The 15,590-nt window shown below is 39.7% G+C and overlaps 2 protein-coding genes across 2 annotated transcripts; one reads left to right on the forward strand and one right to left on the reverse strand.

Moving 5' to 3' along the window:
• Positions 1 to 542: 542 nt before the first annotated feature.
• LOC149117209 (uncharacterized) lies at positions 543 to 3,198 on the reverse strand. Its single transcript, XM_089281094.1, has 2 exons — positions 2,854 to 3,198; positions 543 to 1,372 (listed from the first exon to the last, which is right to left on the reverse strand). Exons 1-2 carry the CDS (start codon positions 3,196 to 3,198, stop codon positions 590 to 592), a joined length of 1,128 nt encoding a protein of 375 aa, XP_089137220.1. The 3' UTR covers positions 543 to 589.
• Positions 3,199 to 12,292: 9,094 nt separating this feature from the next.
• On the forward strand, positions 12,293 to 15,504 carry LOC110060071 (uncharacterized). Its single transcript, XM_020766825.2, has one exon. The coding sequence runs from the start codon at positions 12,321 to 12,323 to the stop codon at positions 15,456 to 15,458; it is 3,138 nt and encodes a 1,045-aa protein (XP_020622484.2). The 5' UTR covers positions 12,293 to 12,320; the 3' UTR covers positions 15,459 to 15,504.
• The last annotated feature ends 86 nt before the right edge of the window (positions 15,505 to 15,590 follow it).

The following is a 15,590-nucleotide window of genomic DNA, read 5'->3' on the forward strand; positions in this document are numbered from 1 at the left end:
TTTGTTACTGGACGTACGGTCATTTATACTCTTAAGGGCTTTTCATTACCCTAACAATCTTGCGGGAGGGCTTGAAACGTAGATTAGTCAAAATCAAACGTCCGTACCAAAACAATGGACATGGAGAACCTACGATCGACATTCTTCGAAACATGAATGGATGACTTTACTTATATAAGTTCTAATCGACCACTTTACAATTCTGTGAAATAAAACTAAGCCTCGACACCAACGCGACGTTGCAATAGTGGCGCTTAAAAACATGGTTATTGAGTACACGACTGTCAAATAAGCTATTTAAGATGGTCCCGCCTACATCAATGTGCACATAATAGGGCAGGGTTACTAGCCTTACACCCAACCTCCAACCAGGGGGGCAGGGGATCACTCTTCGTGTGGCCCCTAGCCTTCGACCTTTCCGGCACGCGTGACCATACCAGGAGTTTAGACATCCCACCTAGCTCTAGGTGTCAGAGACACTACTACCTAAAGGTGGTGATCCTGACGGCTGTCACATTGTCAGCTGATATCAACCTCCTCACTGGTTTTCCGAACTACACACTTCCCCAGACAATCATCGCACATCCCCTTACGGAGAAACCTGGACTCCAAGCCACCATTGCGTGGTAGCTTGATCATTTCGAACACACCGGTGATCCGGGTTTCTGGCGGCGAACAGTCCGAAGCTGTCCTCGCTGCCCACACTGCCTGTCCAGGTCACACAGTTGCTACTGCAGAGGCATTCCTGACCCTCTGCACTAGCAATATGGTTGTGCTCACCCGATTTACCAAAATACAATGCTTTGCAATCCCTACATTCATTACCTCGAATATTAATCCGTTCAAATAACGTGCACCGTCCTCCCTGTCTCACCAACTCGATTTCAGTAAGTTTACCTCTTAAGTAGTCAGTATAATTAAATCCCTTGTTAAACTCGCAGGTGGCTCTGATATGTGTCGCATCAATGAGAAGATGTGTTCGTGCACTAAGTGGCAAGCGATGCTCAGAGAATTGAGGATCGTCTGCCCTTATGGGAATGTCCGTCAAGAAGTCATATCTGAAGGCACTCCTTTTGATCAGTTCAAAGGATTCAACCAGAGTCCAAATGAAGCTTGGCTCGCTGGTGAAATCGCAATACACTTTAAACACCTGGCTACCATCACTCATCTCGTACACTCCATTCTGTACTGAGTTGTCCAAAGCGAAGAAAGTGGCACAGGATGACCGCGCCTCGCACACTTTGCCAGTAAAGCCAGCAACACAGGAGCAGGAAAACTTGACAGTGATATTATCACAGTGTTCAGAGCACGTTCCTCCATTCAAACAAGGATTTGTCTTGCAACAGCCATTCATACAGCTTCCGGCGGGTTCCTGGCAAGGGAAAGTGATGTGCTAAATAACAGTGACCAATCCGGAAACCTGGGCAATAAGTTCATTTACTAACTTTTGCACGTGCCTTTTTGTATTTTACCTGATGAGATGTTTTTGCAGTTCTTGAAAGTGTTATTTTTCCACTTAAATCAATCAATCATCAATCAATCAATCATCAGCCCTCATTCAGTCATCAATTAATCAATCATTCTATCAATCTTTAGACAATCATCAATCAGTCAATCAATCAATCAATCAATCAATCAATCAATCAATCAATCAATCAATCAATCGATCAACCAACCAGTCAGTCATCAAGCAAGCAATCAATCAATGATCAGTCAGTCAATCAATCAATCAATCAATGATCAATCAGTCAATCAATCAATCAATCAATCAATCAATCAATCAATCAATCGTTTATTAATTAGTGCCCAGAGGCTGACGAGGTCGTTAAGAACGTATGTGTAGAAATCTAAACAACGTCATTTAATTATATATCAGTATTGAACTAGCATGAGGTCCGTATTGGAGACATTGGTCGATTTTTTTTTTTGTTTTGTTTTTTGTTTTTGTTTTGTTTTGTTTCGTTTTTGTTTTTTGTGCACGTTTATGGACTGAGCCACAGGCGAAGTCATTAAACCTGTCCAAAAAAAAAGAGAACAACATTTTCCAGTACGGACCGAACAAATCAGTTCAGTAAATTTTTATCAAAATGGCTCTTTTTAACCTGCTGATAAACTGGTGCGTCTCTGCAACCCATTCTCGGTTAACGCGCGCGCATTTAAGCATTAATTTATACGTTTCACACGTCGCTTTTGTGAATATTTAATTTACTAAAATTGTCCTCCAGACATGACGGTCAAAAGAGTTCTACCTAACACAAACCTGTTTATTTAGTGCAATGAATTGAAGACCCAATCAATTTCTGACCGCTATGGAAACCAATCAGAATTCTCCAGATTTCCAGTCCATATTGCGCACTCTCGAGAGTTTGCTTTTGCATTTTGTTTTGATTCATGGAAGACGTCACAAAATGTGGTTTTTCGCAACTACTTTTGAAGTAAATTCAAAGTTTCATGTCAACCGCCATTATGGATGCAAAGCTTTATGCTTCGTTCTTTCTGATATCACTTAATGAAACAACGCCGTAGCTGTAAAAATCAAAGAAACTGTTGGAAAAAGAATTTAAAATGCCTCAAAGATAAGGTAAGCGGTTCGTAACGAATAGCATCGATTCACATTCCATCGATTAATACTCGCAAGCATTGGGGTGCTGAGACTGCGCAGTACGAACTGGAAATCATCTTTGTACTAAACTGTAACATTGGCTCTTTTTGTGTCAAAAATGGAACAAAAATAACAGTATTATTTCAACTGAAGCTCAAAGCATTTCAAATTTAACTCGTTCAGTCTTATCAAAACAAGGTCACCTGCAAGGTTATTGAACAGACAACTGTAAAATGGTGTATTTTACTCACGTTTCTGTCGAGTTCTTGTTTCACGTCGAAGTATTTATACCCTTGTGCTTGGTGGAAGTCTTCAGGAATGAGCGAACGGTCTTGGTCAAGCAATTCGCATCTTGTTTCTTCGAGCTGAAAGGCCATGCAACGGCACCTTGCCAGGCAGGCCGAAAGGCACTGGTGAGGAGCATACACAGTCAGGTTTAAGAACGAGTGACCAACAAGAGCTTTGTTACTAGTCACATGACTCTCCTCTATAAAACTGCCTTTGTAACACGTTCCTAAACACGTGAACTGACCCTCAACTGGGGAAGAGAGAGTGACATAGATTGCCACCACGATGATAACACCTTGGAAATTCATTTCTGAAATCAAGAATAGAATATCATGTACTCAACTTTTATGTTTTTGCTAACCTAAGCAACTCAAGGTCTACTTTCCAAGACATTTTCCAGGAAAGGGCATTCTGAGTCTCGTTTCCTCTGATTGACCTCTTTTGCAAGTCCCTTGTTTGCTCGTTCGTTCTTTCGTTCGTTCTTTCGTTCGTTCGTTTGTTCTTTCGTTCGTGCGTTCGTTCGTTCTTTCGTTTGTTTGTTCGTTCCTTTTTTCCTTCGTCGATCCTTCGTTCGTTCTTTCGTGCGATGCCTCTTTCGCTATTTCTTTCTTTCGTTCGTTCTTTCATACTCTCGTTCGTCCCTTTGTTCACTCGCGCGCTCGCTCGTTCGTTTGTTCTTTCCTTCTCTCTTTCTGTCTATTGGTTCCTTAGAGAAAGTCCCTATTTTGATTTCTTTTTTATGACGCTCACAAAAGATAGGTTTGGTCTTGTCAATTGTGGCTCATTAAAAAGGGAAAAAAGAAAAACTCGGATAATAGTCGGTTGTTAAACTACGCCGATAATGTATTCTGACTTCCTAGCAGCATCAGCATTTTGGAAACACCCTAATTAAGCTGGTATGAACACGTGTGAGGATAAAGGACGAGAATTCCAAAAGCATGTCCATGCCCTGTTTTATAAGCGTCGAATTTTTCCCAAAAAAAAAAAAAATCGATGCTTGTTTTTGTTTTGTTTTGTTTCGTTTTTTTTTATCATTTTAATTTTTTAACAAAATTTCAGCCGTAAGTTTATATTTGTAATCCCCTAAAGAGAGAAAAAGAATATTCTGAAAAGTGATTCAAAGTCGATGGACACGTTGTAAATTGTTAAAAAGATTTGTCTGAAATGATTTCTAAGGAGTAAAAAATATGTAAAGGGAACAACAATAGTAATAAGCTGTTACAGTTTCATTGAAGTTACCGTATACCTTTAGAGGTGTCTCGTGTCCAAACCATAGAGCGCGCCCGGTTTAAATCATAGATACCTAAACCCATATATCAAATTTAAGCCTATAGAGCTTGCTATCAAACTATACCAAGAATTGCAAAATAAAATCAATTGTCGAATTTTTCGCGACCTCTCAATGCAAGCGTCCGAATTAGATTTTGAAAGCTTCAAGTCAAACTGAATTTTGCTTTTCGCTAATGTAATTTTTTCCTCCGTTTGCGAACCCAAGGCTTACAGAACATTTTCGAAATAGGATTAAAAAAATGTGGAGTAATGGTACCAAAGTCGCTGTGGTAGTAAAAATATTTCGAATTAAAGAATTCGCAGACAAGTTTTTGTTGTTTTTATGTCAAACTAGCTATTGTCCAAATTTGAGGACAAACCGGTAGAAATTCCCTTTGACTTGTAGCTTCCAGTAGGCGATTCGGTCGTTCACATTTAGACGTCGTGAAAATATCGGCAATTCATTTTATTTCCAAATTATCGGCAAAGTTTGATAGCCACCTTATAAGCAGTTTAATTTGATAAAGGGCTTTAAGTATCTTACTTAAATGGGACGCACTACATCACTTGGACGCGAGAAAGGTATACGGTAACCAGCCGCGCTGACTATGTTTTTAATTTTGTTGAGGAAACAGGAGAATGCAACTCGCTTCAGTATCGGGCGGTTTAAATACAAAATGAAAACTAGGGAAAAATTCGAAGCTAACTTTTGTCCGCCTTAGGGGTACAAAAACGTAAAACAGAAGTACAACACGATAACCTGACAAACAAAGTTCAAAAGCTTTGTTTGTTTTCAAGAAAGGTGAAAGTTGAAATCAGACGATACCATGATGGCTTATTTTTTTTGATCGTTTCTGTGAGGGATAATCATATCACAGTTTTTTGTTTTTCCCAAGGCTAAATTCATATCGTTCAGACTTTAAGATCTCCCAGTTTTTATCTAGAGTTTTGCTCAATCCCAGATGTTAATCGTTGCTCCAAACGACCGCAATTTTTAAATCTTTTCTCAGCATGCTCAGTTTTTGTCGATACGAACTTATCCGAAAACAAAATCCTTGTATAGGCTCACTGAAATACTAAATCATTACATAAAAGAAACAGAAACTAAATTAATCTTTTCTTAACATGCAGCGCACGTTTTCATGTCTGAGTTAACTATTTGGATTTTATACTCTGATTTTGAGTATCAAACTGATTTTCGTAAAATAATAATCGGAGACAATTTTGTTGCACCGTTTCGTACAGTGATTTGAACTAATAGTGACTGAAAAACTACTATTGCAAACATATATAATATTATCTAGGATAATTTGTACCTGTATCTGAGGCTCTACTGATCAAGCTGTGGCGTCGATTTTATTTTGTTCCAACGAAAAATGATTATTTTCCCTTCCAGTTTCCACCCTGATATCCATTTGATGAATCATTTAGTCATATTCCGCTGTGCTTGTTTAATCTTTGCAATCAGAAGCAAGACTGACTTCTTTTGCGTAGAACAACTGGTTCATTAATACTTTTCTTTGACGGCTTTACAATAGATTGACGACCTACCTTCTTTCACTCGCAAGCACCTGGCTATAAAATGGAAAACAAACTCATAAGCTGTTGGTGTCCAACGTTTTTGCAGGACTCAAGCTGATATCGTTACCAATACTCAATTAAGTAATACGTTTTCTTATATGGCGTGTGTTTGTAGTCGATATAACCGCGCTCTGATTGGCTAATTCTAGGGAATTATTCTCCCGCAATTATACTGCCCACGGGCCGATTACGGGCCTGCAAAAACAAACCAGAAAGCCATATGATAAACAACTTATTAACCTGAAAGGTGCGGTCATATAAACAGGGCAATCTCAAACCTCGGCCTTGCTGTATTGACCGAGCGATCGCTCGGTCAATACGGTGAGGTCTAGGTTGAGATTTTCCCGTATTGACCTCATTCTCTGGTTAATAAGTAGTTAGGACCAGTTACGACTGCCTTAGGTAAGCTAAGCCGGTTTTCAATCCCAGAATAAGTTGTTTTGCGTGTAACTGACTTTATTTTCACTTGGATTCCAGAGTGTCCATGGCAATGTCATTCTTTCTTTTTCGTTTTCCCTTTTGTTTTGTTCTAGTTATTGTTTTTTCGTCTTCTCTTTTCGCCGGTGGTCCAAAATGCAGTGCCTTGTACTGAGTGTTTTGAGAAAATCAAACTTTCAAATTAGCTTCATTTGTGTGTCTCTTTGTGTTGCATTTCCATATATTCAGCAGTCAAGCTTTTCCCAAATGCCTGGGGTAAAGGATTTGAAACTCATCGCACCAAACAAGATTTCAGGAGATGGTGGCCTGCTTTCTGATGACCTTTTTCAGTCCTAATAGGCCACGTTCGATATATTAATATTCTTACTTACTCCGAGGCTTTCGGGTCAAAATTGCCATTTTTTTAAAGTTTCTTTTGTCCCTCAATTCTCAAAAGAAACCAACACCAAACATAAATATTTGCCCCGAAAGGCTCGTAGCCATGTTAGCATATTGATATATCGAACATGGCCTATTACAAATTATAATAAAGTTTCCCTATAACGCGCGCTCTGATTGGCTGAAAGAGCGTGCTTTATCAGAGAACAGAGCACGGGTTGATGACGGTAAGTTGGCTTTCAAATTTTTGCTTCGGAATTTTGACAAATTTGCCCCAAATTAAACATCCTCTGTGATTCAGACAAACGCAATGGAAACGAGCTATTTGTCTGTAGTAAATATGGCTCACAGAGACCATTAATAGCAACAGTAGTAGCAACTGTACTAAAATAACGAGTTTTGCTAGATTCCCGCCGACAAAACACGTAGCGAAATAAACAAATTCTCAACCTAAACAGTGCTTCGATAAAAGACATTATATTTGTTACGAAGGCAGAAATTATACTTAAGAAGTAAAACAACGACAGAAAACAACAATTGAACTGTCTCTGTTTATGATGAGAAACTTTATTTTTGTAAAAATGCTCAATTGCTCAAACAACACTTATGTGCAGTGTAGTAACGCTCGTTCTCCGGTCATCTCAGCGAAGTGAACCGACGAGTGGTCAGTGCAAAGCTTGCTCTGATATTCTCTTCTGTGCTCGGATTAGAACCAGTGGGAGCCGTTTAGTCTTTCTAACTTTTACGCTAGTTCGGGCAATCTTGTTGCATGCGGCTACAAGCCGTAAATAACTGTAGCTCCTTTCAAATTCAACTCGGCATTTCGCATATTCATCCGCAAGCTTTGAGCTCAGCGTTTCGTAATTTCCACTGGAAAAGTGCACGTTTTCATGGGCCACAATACAGCCGGATTCCTCTGGACTATAAACCTTCACCTGCCTTAAGATCCGTATTTAAATATTAACTTAAAAGGGAACTTTGAAGGTATCGTTCTTCTCTCGAAAGCCGCTCAAACTACTCGAAACTGAAAGCTTAGCTGAAGTCCAGTTTGTGATTGACAGCTGTCGCTTCGTTAGCCAATCAAATTATTTGAACAATTCTAACAAGGATTGTGATTGGCTTGTTTTAGCGTGCTTTATCAGAGAACAGTGTACGGCTGACGCCACTTTTGCTCGTTTGGAAAATAAAGTTTGGTTTGAAAATTCAGCTAAATGTGTGGGGATATTATCGGATTCTTTATCATAAAACAAATAAAGAAGCCTCGACTGTGTTCTGTTCTGTTGTAAAGCACTTAGGAAACAGTAGAGCACTCAAGAAGTAGGGAAAAACACTCGACTACGTCTCGTGTTTTCCCCTACACTTCTTTCGTGCTCTACCGCTTTCTGCGTGCTTTACAACAGAACAGAGCACAGTCGAGGCTTCTTTGTTTGTTAAATACAGCCACATGTGTAAGCATTAAACGAATTACAAAAAGGGTAGACAATAGCAACACTAGCAAGCCCACGTTTTTACATGCCATTCTGTTATTTATGGCAGAATTGTGATACTTCTAAATGCATGTATCTCTCCACCATTGACACTTCCAAACGAATCAAGGGGAGTGAGCAAACGGAACGATGTGGATGAAGTACGTTAATGCAACCGCTAGAATCAACGAGCAATTAGTTGTCATAGCAACTTAAGAAGAGGTGCAACGTGCCCGTTTTGACGCTCTGACGTTCATAACTTTAAAAATTCTCAGTAAATGTTCCTGTCTTTTTACATTTTACCTAATAGATCGAGATTTTACTTTTTGTAAATTGTGAAAGGTCTGTTGCTCAGACAATAGCGTATCAAAAAGATCAACGTTTTCTGAGAAGTGTTTAAGTTACTAAAGAGGCAAGCTAACAAGCCGGGCAACTCTACCAGAAAATTAACAATGCTTTGCATGAGAAACAAACGGTGAAACGCAGTGGAACCAGGTAGCCCCTCAAGGTGGTTAGCCATTATAGAAAGACCCCCTGCTGCTGACAACAACGATATACTTTTGTTACCAGCTCAACCACACACCATGTTACAGAAACTCAAAAGAAACGTGAAAAAACGCACCCTTAAGTGATACCCCTTTATTGTGTAAGACGTACACTGTAGTTCCTTTTTTTCAATTCAATGAAAATTTTCTTGTGCCAAATTTGGAATATTACAAACAGAGTTGATTGCTAAAGTAGGATAAGCTGGAGACGACATTTACGATCGAGTCGATGCGCTGTGACAGCATCAAAAGCCAAGACAATTTTTCGTACATTTGTAAGCTTCATTTGGAATTAGTCCTTTTTGTAGCACTATCTGCAAAGAATATCTGCTAATGTTATTGATTGCACATTGATGCAGTGGAGCCAAGTAAAGTGGCCCTTTTTCCAGTCTTGTACTTAGTAAACATGTTTTTGAGGGACACAGCTTTCCCACCCGGATAACCTGTCCATATAAATTGTCATTCTATTTCACAGAACTGTTAAATGGTCGGTTAGAACTTAAAAGTAAAGTGAGTGTGGGTTCCCTAAAGCCTAATGCTAGTACATTGTTGTAGGTCGGACAGGAGTCGGCCCGCTCTCAGCATGCATGACCCTGTTGCTCAAAGCAGGGATAAGTTTAAGTTTAAGGTCGTATTAAGCATCATTTCAATCTTCAAATATCTTCTCGTCAATAGACCATTTTATAGTTGTCTGCTCAGTGACCTGGCTTTTGAATGGCAGCGAGGCTGGAGGCGACCTTGTTTTGATATAGATCTCACTGTTTTTGTTGTGTAAATCAAGTTGTTCTTATGCTAAGTATAGGTGCATTTACATGACAAATAAGCAAAAAGTGAGACAAAAGAACTCTTTGTTTCACCATCCAATAGTTTTCTAACTAGCATAGTAATAACAATAGGTGACATCACTGATGCCCTCGCTATCACGTTCAATTAGTTGTCGTAGCGACTTAAAAAGAGATGCAATGTTCCCATTTTTAGGTTTAAACGTTCAAAACCTTAAATTTTCTCAGTGAACGTTCCTGTTTATCACATTTTGTCTAATCGGGGATTTTATTTTGACGGGCAGTTTTGAAGTTAGTAAACAGGCGAGCAAAGAAGCAAGGGAACCATACCAGAAAATTAACCCTGTAGCACAGGTGAAGCAAACGTTAAAACACAGTGGAATCAGGTAGTCCCTCATGGGGGTAGCTATTAGAGAAAGGCCCCCTGTTGTTGGAAACAATGATATAATTTTGTTGCCAGTTCGAATTCAACCACACACCATATTACAGAAACTCAGAAGAATCCCAACACGTGAAAAAGCCTCCTAAAAGGTATGTCTTTTCAATGACACCTTCATTGTTGTTCATTAAGTAAATCAATAAAATTTTTTGGTGTGATCTAAATTCTAAATGTTCTAAATGTGAAAAACGCACTTAAATGATCTAAAGAGGGGAAAACTGGAGACGACATTAACGAATCAATGTGATGTGACAGTCTCTTGGAAAACTAAAGCAATTCGTAAATTTATACTGATGTTTGCACCCTTGTTTTCATTTGCTAAAAGTGCAAAAAATATTGAAGCTGTCCGAAGTACTAAGAAGTCAGTTAAAGAAAACAGCGAGATAAATGTATTTTCACGAGGGGCTTAAATCTACCAATGAGTTAGTTTTTTTAAAACAAAAGCTTTAAACCTAGATTCCCATGGCAGAAAAAAGAAAGAGCTTGACTTGAGCAACTTCTATTAATTCAAAACGTTTTAATAAAACGTAGGAAATTTTCAGTATTTCACAATGCTATGCACTCGTTTAATTTTCATTTCTAAAGAAACGTCTTTGGCAGTAACTTGATCATTCGATGACTTTAACCTTAAGCTTCCTTCAATTCATTTGATCCTTTTTGAAATGAACGAATTAAATGTATTTACATTTAATTCGATTTGATTTAAATTTGAAACTTAATTCTTTTGGAAACACTGTCTTCAATTATTTATGAAGGAAAAGAAGGTTCCTTACGAATTCAGACAGAGAAAGGTAAAAAAATATAATAGGAGAAAAATAAAAATAGGTAATATTGATATTTCTCAGTGGTATTGCCCTGTTACTATTACTATACCAGTTTGAAAAAGCTAACAAAACAATGACAGAATAGTGAAACTTTGGTTCATCCATTTAAACAATTGAAAATAAGAACCTGCCTCTTTTTTCCTGCTTTTATTCAGAAACAGGCTCAGAGAAAAAGGGTTGCTAACGTGGTCACAACAATTAAAAAAGAAAAAGAAAGACATTAAACAAAATACGAAAAATAGCTAACATATTTCTCAGTAACAGTGCCATTTTACTAGTGCCAGTTTGAATAAGCCAATAAGAAATAACAGAGGTCGTTTGGATCTCTTGAACCGTTTGATCTAAAGAATGTCCTTTGTTCCTAAGTTAGCCACGAGCCAAAGGCAAAACTCTGAGGTTAGAATTGCAAATTACGGAGCAGTGGAATAAATTTTTCGGACAAAAACACATCACTCATATTGACAGGAAACGCGAATGCAGAGTCATTAGTGTCTACGGTCTTGAGGTTAGTAGAAAAAGAAATTGCAAAAGATGTTTTTCTTTCAATAAGGTAGATAGTTCAGTTTTATAGCCCTAGATTGTACAATTCTACGTTTATCATTTTCTATGTACGGTATTTTCTGGCAGTATATCTATACATTAAATCACTTACTTGTACTAATACCAGAAAAAAAAGTTCGTTTTTCCATACATAGCTATATATTTAACCCACCCTTGACGATTGTGGTTGTAAATTATGACAAATCTCGCGTGATTTTTCCTGGAAGAGAAAATATCTTCCTAACCAAGACATAATTAAGTTATATCACATGAGTTTCTGCCATTCAATAATGTCGTATGACAACAATAGTATTCATTTCGTTATTTCTTTTAGTTCGCACAATGCTGTACACGTGAAGTTCCTCTATGACAAAGTATAGAATGTGAAGATATATATATTTGACCATTTTAAATCGTGTATTTAATTCAGGTGTGTCACTAAGATTGAACTGTTTTTTTTTATTTGTTGGAAGCAAGCAGCCATTTGCAAGGTAATAGCTGCTCGCATGGCAATATTTTTAAAAAAATTATATTAACTGATTTACAATGAGCTTTTATCGCCGGAAATAAGTCTGTATCTCTCTTGGTAATTTGTAAAAATGACCTGCTATTGCCCGTTTCGCCCGTGATTTCTGTCACAGAGGGTGATACAAGATGACATTAACAAGTTAGCTCTACTTTGTTTAAGTTTTGCCATCTGTCAATTGTCTTTCAACCTTTTGGCCGTTTATCAAACATTGTAGGTGAAGATGATAAGGTCAAGAGACTACTTGTGAGAAAAAAATAATTGGAGCTATTGTCAGTTGTCAGTTAAACTGCTGACGGTTCGATGGTTAACAGCAACCCCATCCAGTTCTTCTTCAAAGGGAAGACGACCTCACTAGCTGGTGATACCCAATAGAGATGTTTCTGTTTTCTTGCCAGACGCATTATCTGAAGTATAAAAGTTTACGAATTCAAAGGTGCCTACAGGAGACGTCCGATTGGTCGTACAAAAAGAATGATAAAGACCTGTTGAACCAGGGGGTAAAATTTTCATGGATCCTTAGCCCATTCAGTTTGCTAAGAAAATTGAAACAAAAAATGAGTACGTACGAAAGTTCGCAAAAGTAGAAGTAGTATTGGTTAGCCGGGCGGCTGTCCAGTTTAACCAGACTTCTAGAAATTTATGACACACATAATACTTAAGGAGATCGAAGAGAGATTTCTCGAAGTTCTCTCTAAATTCTGCCAAGTTCCGCCTGACCAGTCATACCTCTCTTTTCTCATTTTCTCAGAATGCAAGCCAAAGATGGCACTCACATTTCAAGCTCTTTTTGTGGCTTTAACTCTCGTTGCCTACGGCGATGCTGCTGGTATCGGAAACGTCTTTAAGCTCTCGCGTATTGGTAAGACTTTCCGGAGATTACCCATGAGTACCAGGGGTCTGGAACGATCTGCAGATATGGCTGGTTACACCTTTGGTATTGTTGGGGCATACTGGCGCTCCAACACACTGGCTGCATACGCCCAAATGTCACGTGGAGAGATCCAAGAAGCCATGGAGACCATTCAACTCGCTATAGCAACCTTGACAGTCTGGGACCTTGGTCAGGGAATCGCATATCCAGTGGTGCACAAGCTAGTCGATAGAATGATTAAGAACAAACAACTATTTGGAAACACTATTCAGGCGTTTGATGACTACCGTAACATTATGAAGACGGGAGTTCTTGATGACGCCACGAGAGCAGCAACTCCAGACGCTCTGAAGGCCAAACTTTTACGAAAGAAAAGGAGCATAGGCAACGCATTTCAGACAGATGTCACCAAAATTATTCAGAAGAGTCAGTTGTATACAGATCTAGTGACAGATCTAAGAGGAATCAAGAATGTACTCAAGGTCGTTAAGTGGACTGATGTTATTCTGGGACCTCTGTTCGATGCAGCAACGGTAGGTGTCAGCGCCTGGCAGCTTGCAGAAGCCATCAAGAACAAAGACGGACCTGCAATCGCTGCAAGTTCACTCTCCCTTGCTTCAGGTCTTGCTGGGATCACGGGATTTGTTGTCTCCGCACTTGCAACTACGGGATCTACGCTGGCGGCTGTTGCTGGTCCCGTTGGAGCACTCGTGGGCGCTATTCTTGGACTGGCGGCAATTATGGTTGAAATCTTTACAGCCCTTAATCCGTACAGGCAAATCGAAAGTCACGTTAAGATGATTCGAGACCTCACGGACAGATCAAAAAAGCTGCTGGACCGAAATATTAAGGATCTCCCCAACCTTGTTCCGCAACGAGATCATTTTGAATTTTCGTGGGTGTATGAGGTGAACCAAGGTCTTATGATCGAAAACATCCAAGGTAGACTACAAATGTGGGGGTATCATGTTACGTTCAAGCCCGAGAATCCATCGAAAGAAAAAAATGGTTATTTGGTCATTGGACCGGAAAGACATTTGGACAAATCGAAGTATCCAGGCAATTTTTTCTGGAATCCTACAGGACTTGAAAACATTGGTTACGACTTCTACGGTAAAAAAGTTACAGATGAATTCAAGGGTGCCACAGTGATAGTCAATACTAATTTGGTAGCTGGAAAAGCCAGCGTGGAACTAAAAGGACTGGACATTACAACTTACATGAGCGAGACTGATGACAAGCCGGACAATGTGATCATTGACGATATGTACGACGTAACACCCTTACCCGGATGTGTTACAGTTAAAACAGGCGCAGGCGACGACGTCATTCAAATAAATGGCTTGGTCGGGAAACCCAGAATATTGAATAGTCAACTACGACCTAATCCGAACCGGAAAGCTTTCTTTGCTATCCGTTCAGCGTATGGAAGGTACAAAGTAATGCAGAGAAATAATGACGTTCTTTCTTTTGAAGGAATGCCGAAGGTACAAAAACGCGACCACAAAATTCTCGGCGTGGAGTACGAGATATTTTTTGGAAAACTACACTATAGGGTTGCTGACGATCAAGGAAGGCCAGTGAGCGTTTACTGGGGTTTCGTAGAAGGGATCAAGATGTTCGTGGGGACGCCGTACAACGACATAGTGGATGTTATGTTGGGCGGAATGTTTTTCATTCGACAGACAAAGGGACAAAACGTGTATAAACTGTACCTTCATCTGGTTTTACATTCCCGTACCACAATTGATGATCAATCCAAAACACCAGGCAAAATTATCCTCGAAAGCCGCAGCTATCAGGGTGGAGGTGGTAAAATAACGAACAGATGTCTTCAGTTTTCCAAAGATGATCGCACATTGTACATTTACGAAGACAAAGGGCAGGCATGCGCAGAGTATTCTCGCGCAAGAATCGTTTTTAGCAAGAGAGCAAGCAACACCCACTTGGTGAGAACGGAGGCAGATGGAATCGAAATGACCTTGGAGCAACTTCGGCCGAAAACCAGTGATGCAGTCATGTTTGATGCAGGAGGAAATACGCAGTATTTTTCTGATTCTGCTTCGGCGCGAAACCGAAGCTACTGCCAGAAAGCGAATGTTGCTCTTTATCCACCTCATCCTCACCAAAGCAGATTCGTTTTGAAAACCATTCAAAGTAATGATTCCAAGGGTGCACTGATCTTGTCTTCCGACTTCATAAACAGTTGTATGCATAAGTCAAACATGTCAGTTTTACTCGTCCGTAGCTTTGACCTGGATCGTCCTTCCTGGCGTCTGAAGTTCTTTGTACCGAGAGATCAATACCATGTTGAATGTCCTGGAAACGAGTTCGAGCTCCCCATTGTCAAGAACTTTGCAAGGCTCATGGAAGAACGGAATGATGGGGAGGATCGTTTGGTGGCTGATCTTCGTCATGACAAGCGTATTCAAATCGATGTGAACGCAGAGTTGGCGAAACTAGATAACCGACAAAGCTACCATTTTGACAAAGAATTCGAAGGAGAAGTGGGTGTTTCCCAAGATTTGTTGTTGAAGCCGCCTATAACCATGGATCCGCCATCGACCTTGACCTTCCAGTTGGATGTCAAAGGTGGTCGGCAGTGGGATCCAGACGCGTTGATTTTTACTGACGAACTAAGGAACTGGCTGAAGGAAAATGGACGGAGGATGCTGTTGATAAACGAACTCGAGGGGGCTTGGAAACTGCAAATAACCAAAGGTGACGACACACCCACACATTCTCTGAATCTGAAGAACATCGAACGCATCGATTATGAACCAAGGGATGGGTCCCTTAGGCAGCCTATTGTCCTGGACTTAGCCACTGAGGTTAAGAAAAGGATCGATTTGGAGACCACCACTGTTCATGATCTACTAACGGAGACAGATTCTTGCATGGATTGAAGAAATACAGCGTTGATCACTGAGCTCAACATGGAACATTTACTACTTCTGGAGTTATATAAGTTTCTGGCTGTAGTTATTCCATGGATGAAAACATGCCAAGTAATAATCATTGCAATAGTTAGTATCACC

Source organism: Orbicella faveolata, unplaced genomic scaffold (assembly GCF_042242905.1).
Source record: "Orbicella faveolata isolate gen_17 unplaced genomic scaffold, um_ofav_v1 contig_12, whole genome shotgun sequence".
NCBI classification, from domain to species: domain Eukaryota; kingdom Metazoa; phylum Cnidaria; class Anthozoa; order Scleractinia; family Merulinidae; genus Orbicella; species Orbicella faveolata.

Coding starts and splice junctions, on each gene's coding strand:
- LOC149117209 (XM_089281094.1), bottom strand. CDS start 3,198: ATGAATTTCCAAGGTGTTATCATCGTGGTGGCAATCTATGTCACTCTC. Junction 1,373..2,853: donor AACAAGAACTCGACAGAAAC/GTGAGTAAAATA, acceptor TTCCCTTGCCAG/GAACCCGCCGGAAGCTGTAT.
- LOC110060071 (XM_020766825.2), top strand. CDS start 12,321: ATGACACACATAATACTTAAGGAGATCGAAGAGAGATTTCTCGAAGTT.